An 18,587-nucleotide genomic window follows, 5' to 3' on the forward strand; every position below is an offset into this window, starting at 1 on the left:
TTAAAACTGGAGAATGGTTTATTCAAGTATTCAAGCAGGTGCGGAATAGAAACGAAACCATACACGATGCAGGAACCATTTCTGGAGGGACGTGACCTGCCCGCGTTCTCCGTGACCAGCCGTTGGTGGACCGTCAGGATGGACACGAACCATGCACGTTAGGCTGCAAAGAGCCGCCCGTCTTCCTAAGAGAAGACAAATCTCATTTGTCACTAACTTCATGGAGAAACTCCACATCACCAACAAGCCTTTAGATCACCAACCTTGTTTTGGCCCTATTAAAACTCTTGAGAGGATCCCGAGTTGGTATTTTTCTCTAATACTGCCCAAATAAACCTAGCCTTTAGTAAACCTAGAGATCACAGGCATCGATGCACACTCTGCATGCACAATAAAAAATACAACCGAAAGCAAACGGCCAGCAACTCAAAGACACCACTGAGAAAATCTGTATGTGTAGATGGATAGGTTAAAAAAATGCAAAGGTTCACATGAACACAAGTTTTTACCATTTAAAAGTCCACTAGAGGTTACATGTGAATTCTGGAAAGGGTGTGTGTATATAACATAATCAAGTAAAATATTTTAAACAAGTCCATTGTGCCTCAGTTAGTTTTAAATTGCAAAATCCAATACACAGGTGTTTAATAAATTAGTGCAATATGAAAGAGTTTGGAAGATGAACATGTGTCCATATTCGATCAAATGGAAGAGTTCACCACTTCTGCCAAGAGCCTTCTCTCAGCTCGTTCTCGAGCTCGCTCTTCCTGGGCTGTCGACGGATGCGTGCTCAGGTTCAGACAAACCGACCCCAGTTATCACACTGCCTGGATGAGATGTCGATTTTTATTTTATTTTATTTTATTTACTTTATACCTCAGTAAACACGTGGAATTTCACACACTGCCCTGGTGAACTGAGTATAGAGCCACCTACTTTGTTCCCTTCTTAATTATCCTTAGGAATAACTGCACTGATCATTCTATTTCTAAGGTCCATTTATTGACCCCGTCAAAACTGAGAGCCAAGTGGAATACTTCTGCTTCTGCTTCTACAGAGAAAAGGGAAGGGCTGACGCCTCCAATAAGGCAGATTTCCTACAAGTCTGTAGTTTTTTTGGGTGGTTTTCCTTTTTGAAGTCATGCTTGTTCTTTGGTAGTCACCAGGTGGGAGACTAGGGTTTCCTGGGGCTGGGGAAACCCAGAACCCAAGCTGTCATCCCAAACCTCTCTTCTCAGTCCCACTGCTGGTCCAGGGACGAGCCTGCAGCTGCTCACAGGGTCGCGGAGCTACAACAGAGTGCTGACAATCTTCTTTCAATACTAGTTTTATCTAGAAATAAAATAAATTCATAATGAAAATCATGTCTATTGTCAAAACCAAAGCAAGGAGAACTAATGGGGAAAAAAAACAAACCCATCACCATTAATTCTCCACGTGCACCCTTGCCCCTGACCTTTCTTTGGCCCAAAGTTGGCCATTCTGAGTATTTTGTCTTCCTTCTGCCTGATAATTGTTTGGATGCAATTTCCAGCTCAGTGACGCGCAGTGGCAAAACTTAGGCTGGCACGTAAAACACAGGACATTTAGATCTGAATGGCCAGCTTACTCCCAAATGCAAGTCATTTCAGAACTGGCATCCCTTCGAGGCTGTGTGGTGTGAGCATGTACACTCCGAAGGGCCCACCATCCCCTCCTCAAAACCCAGGGCTTCTTTCTGATAAATGATACCATCACCCGGCAGCCTATCAATCTCCACTCTGCTGTCTATCCTACATCTACCCTGGAGTCTTCATAAAAGTCTTCAGTCACCAATAAGCTCACGAGGCTTAGAACAGTTGCCTTCATTATTATTAACAATAAAACCAAAGCTCTCTACAGACACAAACACACATCTGCCAACACGGTCATGCAGTGTGAAAATCCGAAGCCACCAGGATTTCATGTGCATTATCTCGAGCCCTCGAACAACTCTCTCATCTTTCAGAAGAAGAAACAGACCACGGGTAGGGTAAGGGATTGGCCCAAAGCCAAGATCCAAACCCAGGCCGTATGGTGCCGAACTCTGCCCACTCCTCCTACTGCACCTGTAGGAGACAACTGGGTTGCCTGTGTTCTAAGTCGACTTACATTTATGTACATTTTCGATGTCGGCAGGGTCCTGGAGAATCTTAGTGAGGCCTTCCAGAAGAAGGGCTGCCTTATGGTAGCGATAAACGATGTCTTCGGTCTGCTGAAACATCTCATCCAGGGCGGCAGACTGAACCTGAAGCCAAGTCGGCAGAAATGAGAAGAGTCTCAACTTTTCCCCAAAGATACGAATCCATCTGGGCAAATGCAGCTTTTAATGGAATCTATCTAAAATTAACACATTTGACAAAATGATATCCTCTACCAAACTATATAAAACTCCAAAATTCATCAGAGAGGCAAAATAAAACAGGAGCTGCTTGACGAAAGAGTTTGTCTGCCATCTCACGTCATCTCAGACTCAGACGCAGGACTCGCAAAACTTACGTTCCTGAACTGGCTCTTCTAGGACTGCACTAAGAAGCTTCTTTTAAACATACACTTTCACACTAGCGCAGCCTGACACTTCATTAAAGTACATTTTGTAATAATAATGGGGCGTCTGGGTGGCTCAGTGGGTTAATCCTCTGCCTTCGGCTCAGGTTGTGATCCCAGGGTCCTGGGATCGAGTCCTGAGTCGGGCTCTCTGCTCAGCAGGGAGCTTGCTTCCTCCTCTCTCTGCCTGCCTCTCTGCCTACTTGTGATCTCTCTCAGTCTGTCAAATAAATAAATAAAATCTTTTTAAAAAAGTACATTCTGTAATAATAAGTAAGTGGTGTTAGAAGTCATCTCTTGGGGGGGGACGGCCCGGGAGGTGAGGGCGCGGAGGCTGCGGGGGGGGGGAAAAAAAGTCATCTCTTAGCCTGTTTTAACCAAAGCATTTTCAAAAGGGCGTAGTCGTTCATTTGTTCAGAGATGTGTGATGAGCACCTTCCCTCGTTCCCGGCGCTCTGCACATGGTGAAGGAGAGCGCACCGTCTAGAAGGACGTACGGGGCTGGGAAACATGGCATCCTAACGCCAAGGGATATGTGGTACTAGAGAGGGAGCCCCGAATGGTAGGGAATACAGGCTGGGTGCGTCTAACCCAACTATGGATGGAGAGAAGATCCAGGAAAGCCTCCAGGAAGTGGTGTTTAGGCTGAGTCTGGAGGAGGAGCAGGAGATGGCCAGGTGATGGGAAAGGTGGGGAGGAGCTTTCCAGAAAGAAGGGACAGCAGAAGTAGTCACAGGTTGTGAGTATTTCAGAAGTTTTCCCAACAGTATTCTGAAATGAGGCCCAGATGGCATCACTTAGGGTGAGTCAGCGAACCAGGACTTAATGCCCAACCTGAACGCAGTCTCGGTCACTCAGGAATGTGACGTTACCCAGTCAACATGGCATTTCCTAGTCAATGGACACGTTCTGCTCCCTCTTAGGAGGGCAACTTTGCCCGAACAATGCACTTCTGACTAATAAATTCCGTTCTTCTTTTTTATGACCTCTCCCTTCCCTTTTAAAAACCTTTGTTTTATTGAGCTCAGCAAAGGTCCCCACTGCTTGCTAGGTGGGATGCTGCCTGACTCGTGAGTCATTTAACAAAGACAGATCTCCAGTTTTACTTGGCTGAATTTTGTCAACATGCTCTTTAATCATTAAATGCCAGGACTGTCAGTAACCCAGTATCCTAATGTATTTGTCGATATCATCCGTGTCTTCCAAACAATACTTTAAAGTCACTTACAATTAAAAAAAAATTGGGGTACAGAAAGTCCATTCTGAAAAGGAAGAAGAAAAAGCTAACTAAAGATAGTGCTAATATCCGTGAGTTTGCTGTGCAGCCTGGGCAAACTTACTCAAGCTACACTGCTCTTACTATCAGAAAAGAAAGAAGCACCGTGAGTGCTTTGGAGAGAACGTTTTTCCTGGCAAACTTCTAAAAATCATATACCATATGAAGTCTTAATTCAGTACAGAGAGACAGAATGCATATTATTCATAGCAATAGTTTAGAGCAACATAATATCTGTTATTTTTATCAACAGTTTATATTCCAAAATTATTTTCCTATGACTTGATAATGGCTTTCAAAATGAGGCCAAGGGTAATGTAACAGTACAATTCCAAGTGGACAAATTTGGAGGGGAAGTGGGAGAAAATAAGGTTGGTCAATAATTCCCCCCACTTAATCACTTCTTTAACAGTCCCTAATTTCATCTCTACTTCAGAGCAATTCCCCCCCCATGAGACAGAAACAATATTTCCAATAGTACAACAATACAGTTGGAAAAGCAGATTTTACTTTGCGTCTTTACTCAGGTAAGGTCAGTAAGCAGTCGGGGCACATGCGCTGGTGAACAGCAGGATTTCTCCTAATGTTTTATTCCCAAGTTTCTGAAACAGTAGAAAATGCAGAAAATGCAGATCTAGCTAAAGCCTTTAGATGCGAAGTATAAAAAGATTAGACTGTGCCTAATGTGAGCAATTTTTAAGAGGTACAATAAAATGTCACCACATGTGGTAGCCAATGTCACTTAATGTGTTACTTGGGCTAATGACATCCAATTACCCCTGTCATTAAGAGGGAGTCACAATGTTTGGGGCTTGGGAATGGTTAAGGGCAGAAACTTTTTTTTAAAAGGATAACGTCAAAGGGCGCCTGGGTGGCGCAGTTGGTTAAGCCTCTGACTCTTGGTTTCAGCTCAGGCTGTGATCTCAGGGTCGTGAGACTGCGTCCTGCATCGGGCTCTGTGCTGAGCACAGAGTCTGCTTGAAACTCTCTCTGCCCCCGCAACTAGTGTGCTCTCTCTCAAAATAAATACATCTTTAAAAAAAATAATAAAGGGAAAGTATGAAGTAGGTATTCAACTCAGAAGATCGGCCTATATAATATTCAATATTTAAAAGGGTTACCATTTCTACAGCACAAGTATAGATGAGTTTCTCTGCAGTCACGCTGTTGATTTCATCAATAAATCTCTGTTTGTAGAGAAGAAGCGATTCAGCTTTTCTGTAAGTTTCTTGCACATGGTGATGCAGAATTTGTATCGTTCATTCAGATTTTTAACAACTGGAAAGAAGTCGAGATGAGAACTAATTTTAATTTTCCTCCCAAAATAAAAATAAAGTCATAGTGACATGCACCTTTTCTGCCAATTTAAGGAAAGTGGCACTAAATGATCCTTGGGGGAAAAAAATGACCAGAAATCAGGTTCTTTCATGGGTTCTCTTCCAGTTAAGGAAAAGTTGAGAATAAAGAAAGCCTTTTTGGCTGTTCTCTGTATCAATTAAATGGCAAGAGCACAACCCAGAAAAGTCAGCATCTTTGCCCATCTAAGAGTTTTTACTAGCACAGACTCCACATCAAACTCTCTCTAGGTGTAAAGGGGAAGAGGGCGGTGCGAGGGTGCGGGCGTGGACGCGGGTACTGTCGCACACCCCCTGTACCTTGTTTCACAGCTGTGGACGGGCTCAGCTTCCCGGACTTGATCTGGGCTTTGGCGAGATGCAGAGAGGCTGCTAAGAGCTGTGCGGCTTTCATGTATAACACCAGCTGCTCCACGCGCCTGCGCCGGAAGGAAGGCAGAGAGTGTTATCCCGCGAGCCAACGCGCCCCATTCCGCCCTCTACGCATCGGGTCACCAGAGAGCATTTCTAAAGGAGTATCATCCTCCTTGACATTTTTTAAAAAATATTTTATTTATTTACTTAACAGAGAGAGAGAGAGATCACAAGTAGGCAGAGAGAAAGGCAGAGAGAGAGGGGCAGGAGGCTCCCCTCTGAGAAGAGAGCCCAATGCAGGGCTCGATCCCAGGACCCCGAGACCATGACCTGAGCCGAAGGCAGAGGCTACATTTTTAATGCACAAATAACTCCTGAAGGGAAAAGGTTCAGCACAGAAAAAAACGTGTGTGAAAAGACTCAAGATCAATACAACCTCTTCATCATCAAATACTTTCAACAGTATAAGTCACAAGGAAGACGCAATACTAAGGCTGCAGAATCTTCAAGTCTTGGCTCACAAGTGGAATCTAGGCCAGTGACATAACCAAGAGCTCCCTTGAAGCTCTTCATGAGACACAATCCCTAGTGTCTGACAGGACCTCCATCTCAGACACGAATTTACAGAAAGCAGGGAGAATTTGGAAGCGAACGACAAAGGGGGCACGTACCCCCAGTCTTGGCTCAGCTGGCTGATCTGGTCCACGACCACACTCTCCTGGATTGGTACAAGGAGACAGCGGATGTGCACAGCTCCGGGTGGCTGCCCCGCACGGCCGTCAGGTCCAGCACGCACTCCGTGAACATCAGCATCACGTTGAGGTGGCGTAAGGTGTCTGTGTGTTCTCTCTGTGGCAAAGCCAAACTGTCTTAGAAACTTAGAAACTAAGAAGACGGGCATACTTGTTTCTGTATATACACCGCGGCCGAAGCTACCGTGTTTTTATACTTGCGAACATCAGAATGAGTAGAACAGACTACAGTTTTTAAATTCCCCGAAACTAGTAGGAAAATAAGCACAGGTGAAACACAATGTGGGTGTGTGGGAATTGTGTGCATGCGTTTGTGTGTATGGATGAGAGCAGCCACAAAATTAAGTTTCAAAAATATGAGGTCACGTGCTTTTACTAGAAACAATAACGACAACAACAAAACTAAACAATAAAATCAACATCTGAGACAAAACATGACAAAATAAATACCGGGATTGAAAGGCTATTCCATACACTAAACCACTCTTCTTGACAGGTCTGCAAATTCTACTGACTTACAGTTTGAGAGATGCCTTATTTTAATTCCCAGTGGGTTTTCAGTTCACAGTGATTCCTGACACCAAAGCTCTAAAATCTTGGTGAGCTGTCCAGTTAGTTAAAGAGGGGAGTAAGCGTAGACATAATAGCAGGCATTAAAAATGAGTAGTCTAAAATTAGTGTTGTTTTGAGATGTGTTTTTAGCTATAAATGTTTCTCGAAATCCTAAGACTAAGCTTCTCATTCTCCTTTTATGATTAAAAAAGGATGAAAATCATTTCCTCGAGAAAAGAGAATAAAACCAATTAACTTGTGACGGTCTCCCTACTCTCTTACATATATATGTATACATATACATGCATATAGCACTATATATTCTAATATACCGTTAAAAGTACTGGAAAGCAATTTGTGTCTAATGTGATTGAAAATACTCTGACAACTGCCTTTCCAATTGTAGCCCTGGGTTAAACACATGTTCAAAATTACGACTGAATTCACTAGGAAATCACTGATATATTTTGCATGCACCATTTTATAACTTCTCTGCGAAAGAACAGACATTCACACAAAACAGAAATGCTAGAGGTCCAGCATGGAGAGAGCATCTGTTCTCTGTTGGTCTGGAGAACTGATCATTTCGACTGGAAATGCAAGCCAAGTCAGCACTGTAATCAGCAGGAGGACACAGTGTGGGCTCCCGAACGATGTCCGGGAGGCAGGACTGAGGAACTGAACTGGCACTCCCTGTGCAGTCACCGAAGGAACCTCGCCTGTTCTCAGTCTGTGTTCGCAGGATTCTGATGCGGGTCTCCCTGCACAACTGGCTCCAGGAGGGCAGGGGCTGGTCTACCAATGCGAGCGTCTGCCTGCTGGGGTTATTTCTCCGGGTTAGTGACGCATCTAATTACACTTGATTACTTTTAAGCCTAAGTGTGTCATTTTTATGTTATAAAGGGAAGCAAACACTGAAAATAAAAAGTTCTGGTTTCAGGACCAAGATTATGCTTTCCAAGTCCTACCGATGGAAAGAAACTAAACTTCAGACGAAAAATCTGTATCTGTCGCTTCCTATCAACCAAAGCTTGTTCTGGATGAGTGTCACTGTCCACATTATTCTGAAAGCGTGTCAGCAGTGGCTTTCAAATAGAAAAGACAAGGCGAGGTAAAGAAAAGAAAAACAACAACAACAACAACAAAAACAAACAGGCACTTTTGGGAGCAGTCTGCTCTCCCCCCCCCCCCCGCCCCCCGTGGCTAGAACGCCCTCCGTGGCTCTTCTCACCTCCATCAGTGTCTCCTCCGGCAGCTCCGGGGCTTCAAAGGTGACGAGCCCCTCCAGGCTTGGGGGTGAAGCACCATAGGGCATGTATCTCAGGCTGGGAGCAGCCTCGGCTCCTGGAGGGGAAGCTCCCCAACCGGGCCCCGGCGGGGAGCCCACACACACGCGGCTGCTGGCAGAGCACAGGGAGCCCCCGGGGCTGCTGGAGCCGGCTGCAAGGGGACAGGACGGTGAGCACATGGGCCGGTGGGCTGCGTCCCCCACTCCCGCCAGGCCAGCAACCGTCACGGACCCCCCAGTGGAGCCTATGAAGAGGTTTTATTTCTCCAAGGTCAACTTTATTCCTTGTTTATACATCTATTTTATCGACATCATCATGGCTAGGTCGTTTTTTTTTTAAAGATTTTATTTATTGATTCGAGAGCGAGTGAGCCAGAGAGAGAGAGAGAGAAAGAGAGAGAGAGAGATCAAGAGCAGGGGGAGGGGCAGAGGGAGAGGCAGACACCCCACCGAGCAGGGAGCTGGATGCAGGGCTCCTTCCTGGGGTTCCAGGATCATGACCTGAGCTGAGGGCGGCCGCTTCACCGACTGAGCCGCCCAGGCGCCCCTTCATGGCTTGTTTTAAACAAGTTTATAGCGTATACATTTCTCCCCGTAGCCCCATAGTCCTCCTCATCATAGAACGCAGCAGAGGCACAGCAGTTCCCTAAACTTCTGTATGTGATGACTGTCTGGAGGATTTACACTATTTCTGGTTTTTTAAGCCACAGATAACACTGTAATGAAATCTAAAGTTTTCCCTTCATTTGGATGATGCATTTGTGATTAGGTACTCTGAAGTGGTATTATAAACAGGAATGGGGTTACCGCAGGTCAAATGTTACATCTTCACAGCTCTTGTGACAACTGCCACACTACTTTCGACCCCAGGTGTGAGCACACACACAGACCCTACCACACCTCAGCAATGCTGGGCACCTCCATCTTCTAGCGCTGGCTTAGCTAACAGGTATAAAATGTCACTTTCTGAAAATGACATTTTACTATTATTTAATACTTTCAATAATCCGAAGGACAAGATTATTGACTCTACTTCCTCTCTCACTACCTGTTTATAATCCTTTGCTTATAAATCTCCCGACATTTTGATTGGTAACTTACGTAGCAGAAGAGAATTTAAAGGACACAAGGTACAATACAGATGACAATGCTAAGTGATAACTCATTTCCAGTCCAAGCTAAATGCTTCCTTAATTTGGGGTATTAATAACCAATTTATAGAGAATGGATGATAAAACCAATCTACTGGCCTATCTAAATGCAGGTAGGGCTAAGTGCAAAGATTAGGACCCGAACTATGAAAAAAGGTGAAACTGAGGTTTCTAAGAACAAAAGCAAAGATAAACAACCATCTACCATTCCAAAAAATTTACCAGAGGTACTGAAATACGCCTTTAATATAAAGACATAACGAGCACCGCAGACGCGCCGCTCCTTCATCATGGAGAAGTCACAGGTACATTATACCACTATAATACAGTGTTATCAACATGCAGTGCTCTTATCTTACAAAGTTTCCCCCCTACAAATAACATCCCATTTATGCCTTATAACCCCTTTAAGGTCAAGAAAGTGATGATCTCAATGTCACTGGTAAGGAAACTGAAGTCCAGAGAGGCTGAGGGACTCGCCCGAGTCGCATCATCAAGTCATCGACAGAACACTGCACTCCAAACACAAGCCAAAATGATAATAAGACAATTCTTCACCTGAGGTTGTTCTTGTTCGAAGGACCATATGGGTACAAGTGGGGGCCGTGGCACTGTGTGGAGGAGATCCTACAGTGAACAGGACAGCTCTGGAACTTGCTGCTGTTCCTATAGGAGGTGCCAGTCCACCACCACAAGCTCCTGCAGGGGCTACAGCGAAAAGTTCACACAATGTTACGTCGCTTCCACGGTGTTTCGATTTGGGGGTGGGGTTACAGGGAGACCATTACTTTTATAGTTGGGTTTCTGGGGGCTTTTTTACATTAGGTACTTATTACTCTTAACATCAGAAAGTCAACACAGATCTGCATTAGTAGTATTTTACAGTACTCTCTTCTCAGCTGTGAACCTTCCTTACACCAAAAGTGACTCAGAGTCACTTCATAGACTTCTAAGGGACATGAGCTGCTGTCACACCTGTTAAGGATCATTCGAAAAAGTGGAAACCAAGAACTTAGGATAAAAATATGAGGGAAAGATGAAGGGAGATCAGCACTCTCCACGGTGTAAGAGCCAGAGAAAGTTGAGTCATAGTACACGTGGGCCTTGGAATTGCAGCCGTACATCTATCAGGAAGAAATGGGGGTGGACCCAATGTCAGGGGCCCTGATGGGTTGGTGTGGGTTAAAGGAAGGGAAGGTGGAGAGTCCCTCTCCACCAAACTACACAGAATCAATAAAAGGTGTCCAAAGCCTTTTCACACTCAAGCATCTCAAAAACATTACATTTCTGAGGACACAGAATGGAGGTGGGAGTTAACAATACAAATCACAAATTTAAAACCAGATACAGAAAAAACCTACCATCAGTGTCCATCCTATCCACAACAGAGCATAACAAACTTGAAGCATCTAATTAACAGAACAGAGAGTTTATACAAATCTCCTAGGAAGCCATGAACAGTAAGTGGAAATTAATTAAACAGTATCTATTTGTAGGTATTCCTGTATTTAAATATGATTATGGATGTATTTTAAGAGACAATGACCCTACTTCTTTTAAGGTCTTAAGTTTTTCCTATTATCAGCAGTTTTTATTTTCAGAAATGGAGACTTCATGATTAGAAAGAGAAATCTGTGATTTCGAAAGATGACAGTAAAGTTCATGTGGAAAAGAGAAGAGAAAAAGAGGATAAAAATGATCAAAGATGCATTTTATGCCTAAATGTTGTTTAGGGAGAAAAATCTGGTTTCATACACACAAACTTGGACTTAAATTACAACACATATTCATGCAGACCTTGCAAACCCTATAAATTTAAATTAATTTGTAAAAGGGGGTGAGACGTAATACGGTTTTTCAAACAAGCTAATTCCAAAAACTGTTCCAACTCGTAATGACTGACTTCTGGAAAACAGCACCAGAACGACGACTTTCAGAATGGCCGTGTTAAGTGTGAGCAGCATCAGAGACCTGCTTCTCAGTGCAACAACTGTAACTGGTGAAAATTAATTTTCTTATTCATTTAAGAAAGAGAGTGGGGAGTAGGGAGTGAGAGACACAGAGTCTTAAGCAGACTTGGTACTGAGCAGGGAGCCCAACATGGGGCTCGATCTCACGACCCTGAGATCACAACTGAGCAGGAACCAAAAGTCAGATACTTAACTAACTGCGTCACAGAGGCACTGTGGTAAAAATTCTCTCTTTAACAAACAACCACTTAGGGGCACCTGGGTACATGCACCCTTATGTTCAATGCAGCATTATTTACAATAGCAAAGATATGGAAGCAACCTAACTGTCCATCAACAAATGAATGGATAAAGAAGATGTGGTGTAGGTGTTTTACTTATACAGTGGAATATTACACAGCCGTAAAAAGGGATGGGCTCTTGCCCTTTGTGACAACAGGGATGGACCTAGAGGGTATTATGCCCAAGTGAAATAACTCAGACTGAAAAAGACAAATACCATGTGATTTCACTCACATGTGGAAATGGAAAAACAAAATAAACAAACAAAAAGCAGAATCAAACCTATAAATACAGAGAACAAACGGATGGTTGCCAGAGGGAGGGGAGGTGAGGGGAAAAAGGCAAAATGGGTGAAGAGGAGTAGAAGATACAGGCTTGCAGTTAAGAAATGAGTAAGTCATGGGAATAAAAGGTACAGCACAGGGAATACAGGCAATGATGCTATGATAGTGATGTATGGGGACAGATGGCAGCTACCCTTGTGGCGAGCACAGCATAATGTATAGAGATGCTGAATCACTATGTCGTACACCTAAAACTAATGTGAACTTGTATGTCAACTATACTCAAATAAGAAAAAAATTTTAAGGTAAAGTATGATCATAATGTCTCATCAAATAGAGAATATCATTAAAGAGAGAGATTATAAAAAAGAACCAAGGCAAATTCAGGAGTTAAAAAGAACAATAACTGAAATTAAAAATTCACTACAGGGGTTCAGCAGCACATGTGAACTGGCAGAAGAAAGAATCCATGAACTTGAAGATAAATCGATAGAGACTGTACAATGTGCAGCACAGAGCGAAAAGAGAGCCTCAAAAGAACTAGGAGACACCACTAAGTGTACCTATGCATAATGTGGATTATATGCATGCTAGGGGTGCCAGGAGGAGAGGAGAGGCAGAAAAAAGCAGAAAAGAATATCCAAATTGATAATGGCTGAAAATTTCTCAAGTCTGATGAAAAACATCAATCTGTATATCCAGGAAGCTCAACAAACTCAACGGAAGATAAACTCAAAGAGAGCCACCCCCAGAAACATCATAGTAAAACCGTAAAAGCCAAAGACTAGGAGACAACCTTCGGAGCAGTAAGAGGAAATCATGTGTCACATGCAGAGGTTTCATTCAGTCTACAGCTCAATTTGGAAAGTACAGCAACTTAACAATATTAAGTCTTCTGATCTATACATACAGGGTTTCTTTCCATTTATTTATGTCTTCTTTATCTCATCACTGTTTTGTAGTTTCCAGAACCAAAGTTTTCTAGTTTACAAGTATAAATTTGTTCCTAAGTATTTTATTATTTCTGATGGTATCTTACACAGAATTGTTTTCTTAATGTCACTTTCAGATCGTTTCTTGCCAGTGTATAAGAAATACAGTGGATTTTTGGGTACTGAAATACAGTGGATTTTTGGGTACTGATCTTGTACTCTGCAATGCTGCTGAATTTATTAGTTCAAATAGTTTTTTAGTGGATTACTTAGGATTTTCTACATACAAAATCATGCCATCTGTGAAGAGAGGGAGTTTTACTTCTTCCTTTCCAAGCTGGGTGTTTTGTTTTTTTGTTTTTGCTCCACTGCCCTGGTTAGAGCCTCTGATACAATGTAGAATAGAAGTGGTGAGAATGGGTATCTTTGTCTGTTTCGTGATCTTACAGGGAAAATATTCAATCTTCGACCTTTAAATACGACGTTAGTTGTGCATTTTTCATAGATGTTCTTTATCACGTGCGTAAATTCTATTTCTAGCATATTGAGTATTATGTATTACATTAACTGATTTTCATATGTGAAAGCAACTTAGCAGTCCAGGGAAAAATTTCACTTCATAAAATTTCCATTTCACAATGGAAACTCAAGGACCCAGAATAACCAAAACAATCTTGAAAATGAAGAACAAAGGACTCTCATTTCCTTGGTTACTATAATGGTATAATAATCAAGGCAGTATGGTACCAACACAATAAAAGACATATAGATTGGTGAAATAGAATTAGGATCCAAAAATAAACACATTTATAGTCGACAGATTTTTCTGACAATGCTAACAATGCAATATGGAAGAAAGAATAATCTTTGCAATAAACGGTGCTGGCACCACTGAATATCTACACACAAAAGAATGAAGTTGGACCCCTACATCACATCATCCACAAGAAAGTCAGTTAAAGTGGATCACAGGTCTACATGTAAGAGCTAAGATACAAAACTCTCAGGAAAGGGGCGCCTGGGTGGCTTCAGTGGGTTAAGCCTCTGCCTTCGACTCAGGTCATGATCTCAGGGTCCTGGGATGGAGTCCCGCATCAGGCTCTGCTCAGCAGGGAGCCTGCTTACCTCTCTCTCTCTGCCTGCCTCTCTGTCTACTTGTGATCTCTCTCTGTCAAATAAATAAATAAAAATCTTAAAAAAAAAAACCTCTCAGGAAAGAATACAGAGTTAGGCAAGGGTGTCAGATGTTATTTAAGAAGGGGTATCTACGGAAACCCAAAAAGAAAACAGAGAGGGTTAGCCTAACACCTACAGCTACAACAAACACTAAGCATGGCCTAACTCCTAGCCGGGAAAACAAAAAAACCTCGTAATATTTAATTCAATTCCTGCTATCCAATATATCAGGTCAGGCTTTCAAAAAAAAAAAATTAAAAGATATACTTAATGGTAAAAACAGTTTGATGAAACAGAGCAATCTTCATAACCAGACTCACATATAGCACAGACTGGAATTATCAGACTAAAAATTTAAAATAAATATGGTTAATATGCTAAGGGCTCATTAGGGAAAAGTAAACAACATGTAAGAAGAGATTAGTAACATAAGCAGAGAGAATGGAAACTCTACAAAAGAATCAAAAGGAAACATTATAAATCAAAATCACTGAAACAGAAATGAATAATGCACTTGATGAGCTCCCCAGTAGATGGACATGGCTCAGGAGAGAAACAGTTAGCTTGAAGATGAGCCAATATCAACTTCCAAAACTGGAAAGCAGATACAAAGAAAAATGAAAACAAAGACGGAATAGTTAAGAACTGTGGGACAGCTACGAAAGTATAGCATATATGTAAAGGGAGTATCAGAGGGGAAGAGAGAGAGAAAGGAACAGAAGAAATATTTGTAGTTGTAATGATCGAGAAGTTTCCAAAATTACTGCCAGAACCAAACCACATTTCCGGGAAGCTCAGAGAACACCAACCAGGATGAATCCCAAAAAAACTGTATCTAGACATACATCAAACTGCACAGAATCAAAGACATGGAAAAAATCTTGAAAGAAGCCAAAGAAAAAGCACCTCACCTATAGAAGAACAAGAGTAAGAATTACATTGGACTTCTCTTCAGAAACCATGCAAGCAAGAAAAGAGTGGAGTAGTCTCTTTGGATTAGAAACCATGTTCAATCAGATATTTGATAGTCCACATTATTTCCTTCTTCAGATGCTAATGGGGGAGTCAGTAAGAAATTATAGAGAAAATGAGAAAAGATGACAATGGTGAATCCCAAATTTAGGTGTATATAATAATCATGGGGAGAGTATTTTTTTTTTGAGATTTTATTTATATGAGAGAGCATGAGCAGGGGTGGGGAGGGGCAGTGGGAGAGGGAGAAGGCGGCTCCCTGCTGAGTGGGGAGCCCAATATGGGGCTCGATCCCAGGACCCTGGGAGCATCATGTGAGCTGAAGGCAGACACTTAACCAACTGAGCCACTCAGGAACCCAGGAGTTTGTTAAAAGTACTGATTCCCAGAATCCATTCCCTGAAAATTTGGTTAAATAAGTCTGGGTTATGGTCCACAACCTGCCCGTTGTTTTATTTTTTGACAAGCAGTAATCCAAGTAATCTAGTTGTGGATCTGTAGACATAACAGTCCCTGAAACAACTATGAAAAAGGCTAGGGGATCTCAGTGACCCATGGTATTTTTTATAGGATCTACTCACTCACTGTATAAGAAATGCTCAAGAGTACAAGTGTATTTAAGCTAACTTTGGTCAGTATTACCCCACCAATAAAAACCAATCTTGGGTCAGAAATCCTCCTAACTCATAACTGGTGGTGATTAAGACACCCCACAAGCATCTGTCTTGATGGGCTAAGACAAAAGATGAAGTGGCAGGGAGTGGGTGAAGAAATCTCAGGGAGTGTGTGAACAGTCAGCAGAAGCAGATAGGTAAAACAATTAATTTCTCCTGCCCTCCAACCCCACCAAAGATGTCCATGGACTAACATCTGGAACCTGTAAATAGGCTACATTACATGGCAGAAGGTAATTAAAGTTGCAGATGGAACTGGCTTAAACATAAAAGATTATCCTAGATTATCCAGCGGGTCCAACGTAATCACAAGGGTCCATTAAATGTAGAATAGGGAGGCAGGAGGCCGGAGTCTAGACCGGCCATCGTTGCCTTTCAAGATGGAAGGGGACCCCAAGCCGAGGAATGAGGGCAGTCTCTAGATGCTGGAAAAGCCTAGGAAATGCATTCTCCCCTACAGCCTCCAGAAGGAATGCAGCCTTGTCAACATACTGATTTTAGCCCAGAGAAACCCACTGCAGGCCTCTGACCTCGGAAACTGTACAACGCTACGTTTGTGTGGTTTTAAAAACAGCACACTTGTGCTAATCTGTGGCAGCAATAACAGTAAACCAATGCACATACTAGCAAATTACCTACCTAGAAAGAAACCCCATTTTCTTACCTATATCCATTGGTCGTTCTGTATTTAAACTGTCCGTGCTGCCCTGATGTCCACCTAAAGGTATCTTCGCTTGTTGGTCTGATAATTTCCCAGCACTGACAGATCTAGAAAGAAGGCATGATGTTCATAATGGAAAGTATACTTTATTTTTATTTATTTATTTATTTATTTATTTATTTATTTATTTATCAGTCAGAGAAAGAGAGAGCACAAGCAGGCAGAGAGGCAGGCAGAGGCAGAGGGAGAAGCAGACTCCCTGCTGAGCAAGGAGCCTAATGTGGGACTGGATTCCAGGACCCTACGATCATGACCCGAACTGAGGACAGAAGCCACCCAGACATCCCTGGAAAGTATATTGTAAAAATCCCAGTATTTAAAATAATAAGGGAGATTCAAGGCAAGCCATAAAAGGGTTAAAAGGAAGTCAGAGAATAAGGAGACAAAAAATAGATACCAGACAATTCAGGGGAGAGACGAACTTCAATAACCCAAACAAACAAAAAGCATACATAGAACATTCAGGAAATTCAGTGAGGACTCTGTATTCAGTCACAGGAAGCACCTGTGGTTTTCAGAAATTCTAAATGTATACAGTTCATATCATTACCCAAGTGGCGTAGACCAGCTACGAAACTAATTTGGTCTGGTCTGTCTTTATCGTAGACATATATGTGCTATTGCAGTTTTCACACCGAAGGCTGGGAGGAAACGGTGTCTTTTACCTGCCAAACACCGTTTTGTTCTGCTGCTCAGGCTTCTGCCTCTCGCCGCCTTGAGCCAGGAGACAATGAGGGCACTCCCGTGGGTCACTCCCGTCTTTAGTCTGCCCTTCAGAGGGCCCGTGGCGAGTCACCAAGGCTAGCAGGTTGGAAGACGCTTGCGTTTTAGGTATTTTGAAAGGAGCCGTGGTCTGAGGAAATACATGCAAGCCGGTTACTACCCCACGTGCAGCATTCGGAATCGTCAGACCTAAGTCAGACCTCGATTCACATCCTGACTCTTCCACTGACAGCCTCTGCGGCCGTGGACAGCTCACTCGTTCTCTCTGGCCTCAACTTCCTTTCTTCGGGAATCAGTGGCATCATGTATAAAAAGCATTTGGCATGAAGTACTTAGACTGTGCCTGGCTCACGGCAAGTCCTCCTTAAATGGTAGCTATTCAGTATCACCATGAATCTCTTCTATCAAGCACAGTAGCCCCCATCGTGGCTTCGCCTTCTGTGGCCGACCCCGGTCTGGAAGCAAGTGATCCTCCTTCCGATACACCGGCAAAAGGTCAGTGGTAGCCTAACGCTGGGTCACATGCCTACATCACTCCCTCACTTCATCTCCCCACGCAGGCCTGCTCCCACCTCACATCCTCCGCTCCTCCCTCTCCCAGTGCCCCTCCGGCCATCACTTGTGCTTTCTCTCTCTCTCAAAAAAATAATTTTTTTGAAGATTTTATTTATTTATTTGACAGAGATCACAAGCAGGCAGAGTGGCAGGCAGAGGGAGAGGGAGAAGCAGGCTCCCCGCTGAGCAGGGAGCCTGATGTGGGGCTCGATCCCAGGACCCCGGGATCATGACCTGAGCAGAAGGCAGATGCTTAACTGACTGAGCCACCCAGGCACCCCAATAAATAAAATCTTAAAAAAAACTGCCCCATGATTATTATATATTATATATATCTTCGGTGTATTTTGAGAGAGAGAGACCACATTCACTTAACTTTCACTGTGGCCTATTGTAACTGTTCTATTGTATTATCACTTTGGTTATTAATCTCTCACCGTGCCTAACTTATAAATTAAACTTTATCGTACTATCTGTGGTTTCAGTCAACTGCGGAGGGTCTTGGAGCATATCCCCGGGGGACAAGGGGACTACTGTCGTGAGCTCAGCTAAGCTACCCCACAGCACTGCGGACTCCGCGTCACTCCATGTGGCCACACAGCTGCAGGGCCTTGAACGGACACCGGCCCCGCATGCAAGTGCAGGCCCTGGAGAGCAGACTGCGGTCACAAGTACATTTAAATTCTGGAGATGACTCCTCCAACACCCCTGGTGGTCTAGTCTCCCCCATGCCCCAGGCTTTCCCCTTGGATGCTGCACACACGAAGACTCCTGTGGAGCTTACTAGAATCCCAGTTTTTCAGCTCAAACTGACCAATTCTGCTTTAGCTCAGGAACCCCAAAGTCCTCCATCCCGGACCCTAATAAAGCCATGTGCCCCGGTCCTGTCTCTGTCTGCACCTGCCTGGACATCCCCGTGTAGCCTCTGGAGGCATGCAGGTACTTCTGCCAAGACACGTGAGCAACGGACTTCTCTGTTCCAGTCTCTCTGTGGTGGTCTGCTGC

At 43.3% G+C, this 18,587-nt stretch overlaps 1 protein-coding gene across 1 annotated transcript in view; it reads right to left on the reverse strand.

Moving 5' to 3' along the window:
* Positions 1 to 844: 844 nt before the first annotated feature.
* The window catches only part of LOC125087326 (serine/threonine-protein kinase ULK2-like), a 55,174-nt gene continuing 37,431 nt past the window's right edge, over positions 845 to 18,587 (reverse strand). The window contains 11 exon segments of the mRNA XM_047707527.1: positions 845 to 1,332; positions 2,131 to 2,266; positions 4,963 to 5,036; positions 5,039 to 5,119; positions 5,497 to 5,615; positions 6,222 to 6,273; positions 6,276 to 6,399; positions 8,086 to 8,294; positions 9,852 to 10,001; positions 16,248 to 16,351; positions 16,970 to 17,157. Coding sequence (XP_047563483.1) covers positions 1,274 to 1,332; positions 2,131 to 2,266; positions 4,963 to 5,036; positions 5,039 to 5,119; positions 5,497 to 5,615; positions 6,222 to 6,273; positions 6,276 to 6,399; positions 8,086 to 8,294; positions 9,852 to 10,001; positions 16,248 to 16,351; positions 16,970 to 17,157 — 1,296 coding nt within the window. The 3' untranslated portion in view covers positions 845 to 1,273.

This window comes from Lutra lutra, chromosome 16 (genome assembly GCF_902655055.1).
Source record: "Lutra lutra chromosome 16, mLutLut1.2, whole genome shotgun sequence".
NCBI lineage: Eukaryota > Metazoa > Chordata > Mammalia > Carnivora > Mustelidae > Lutra > Lutra lutra.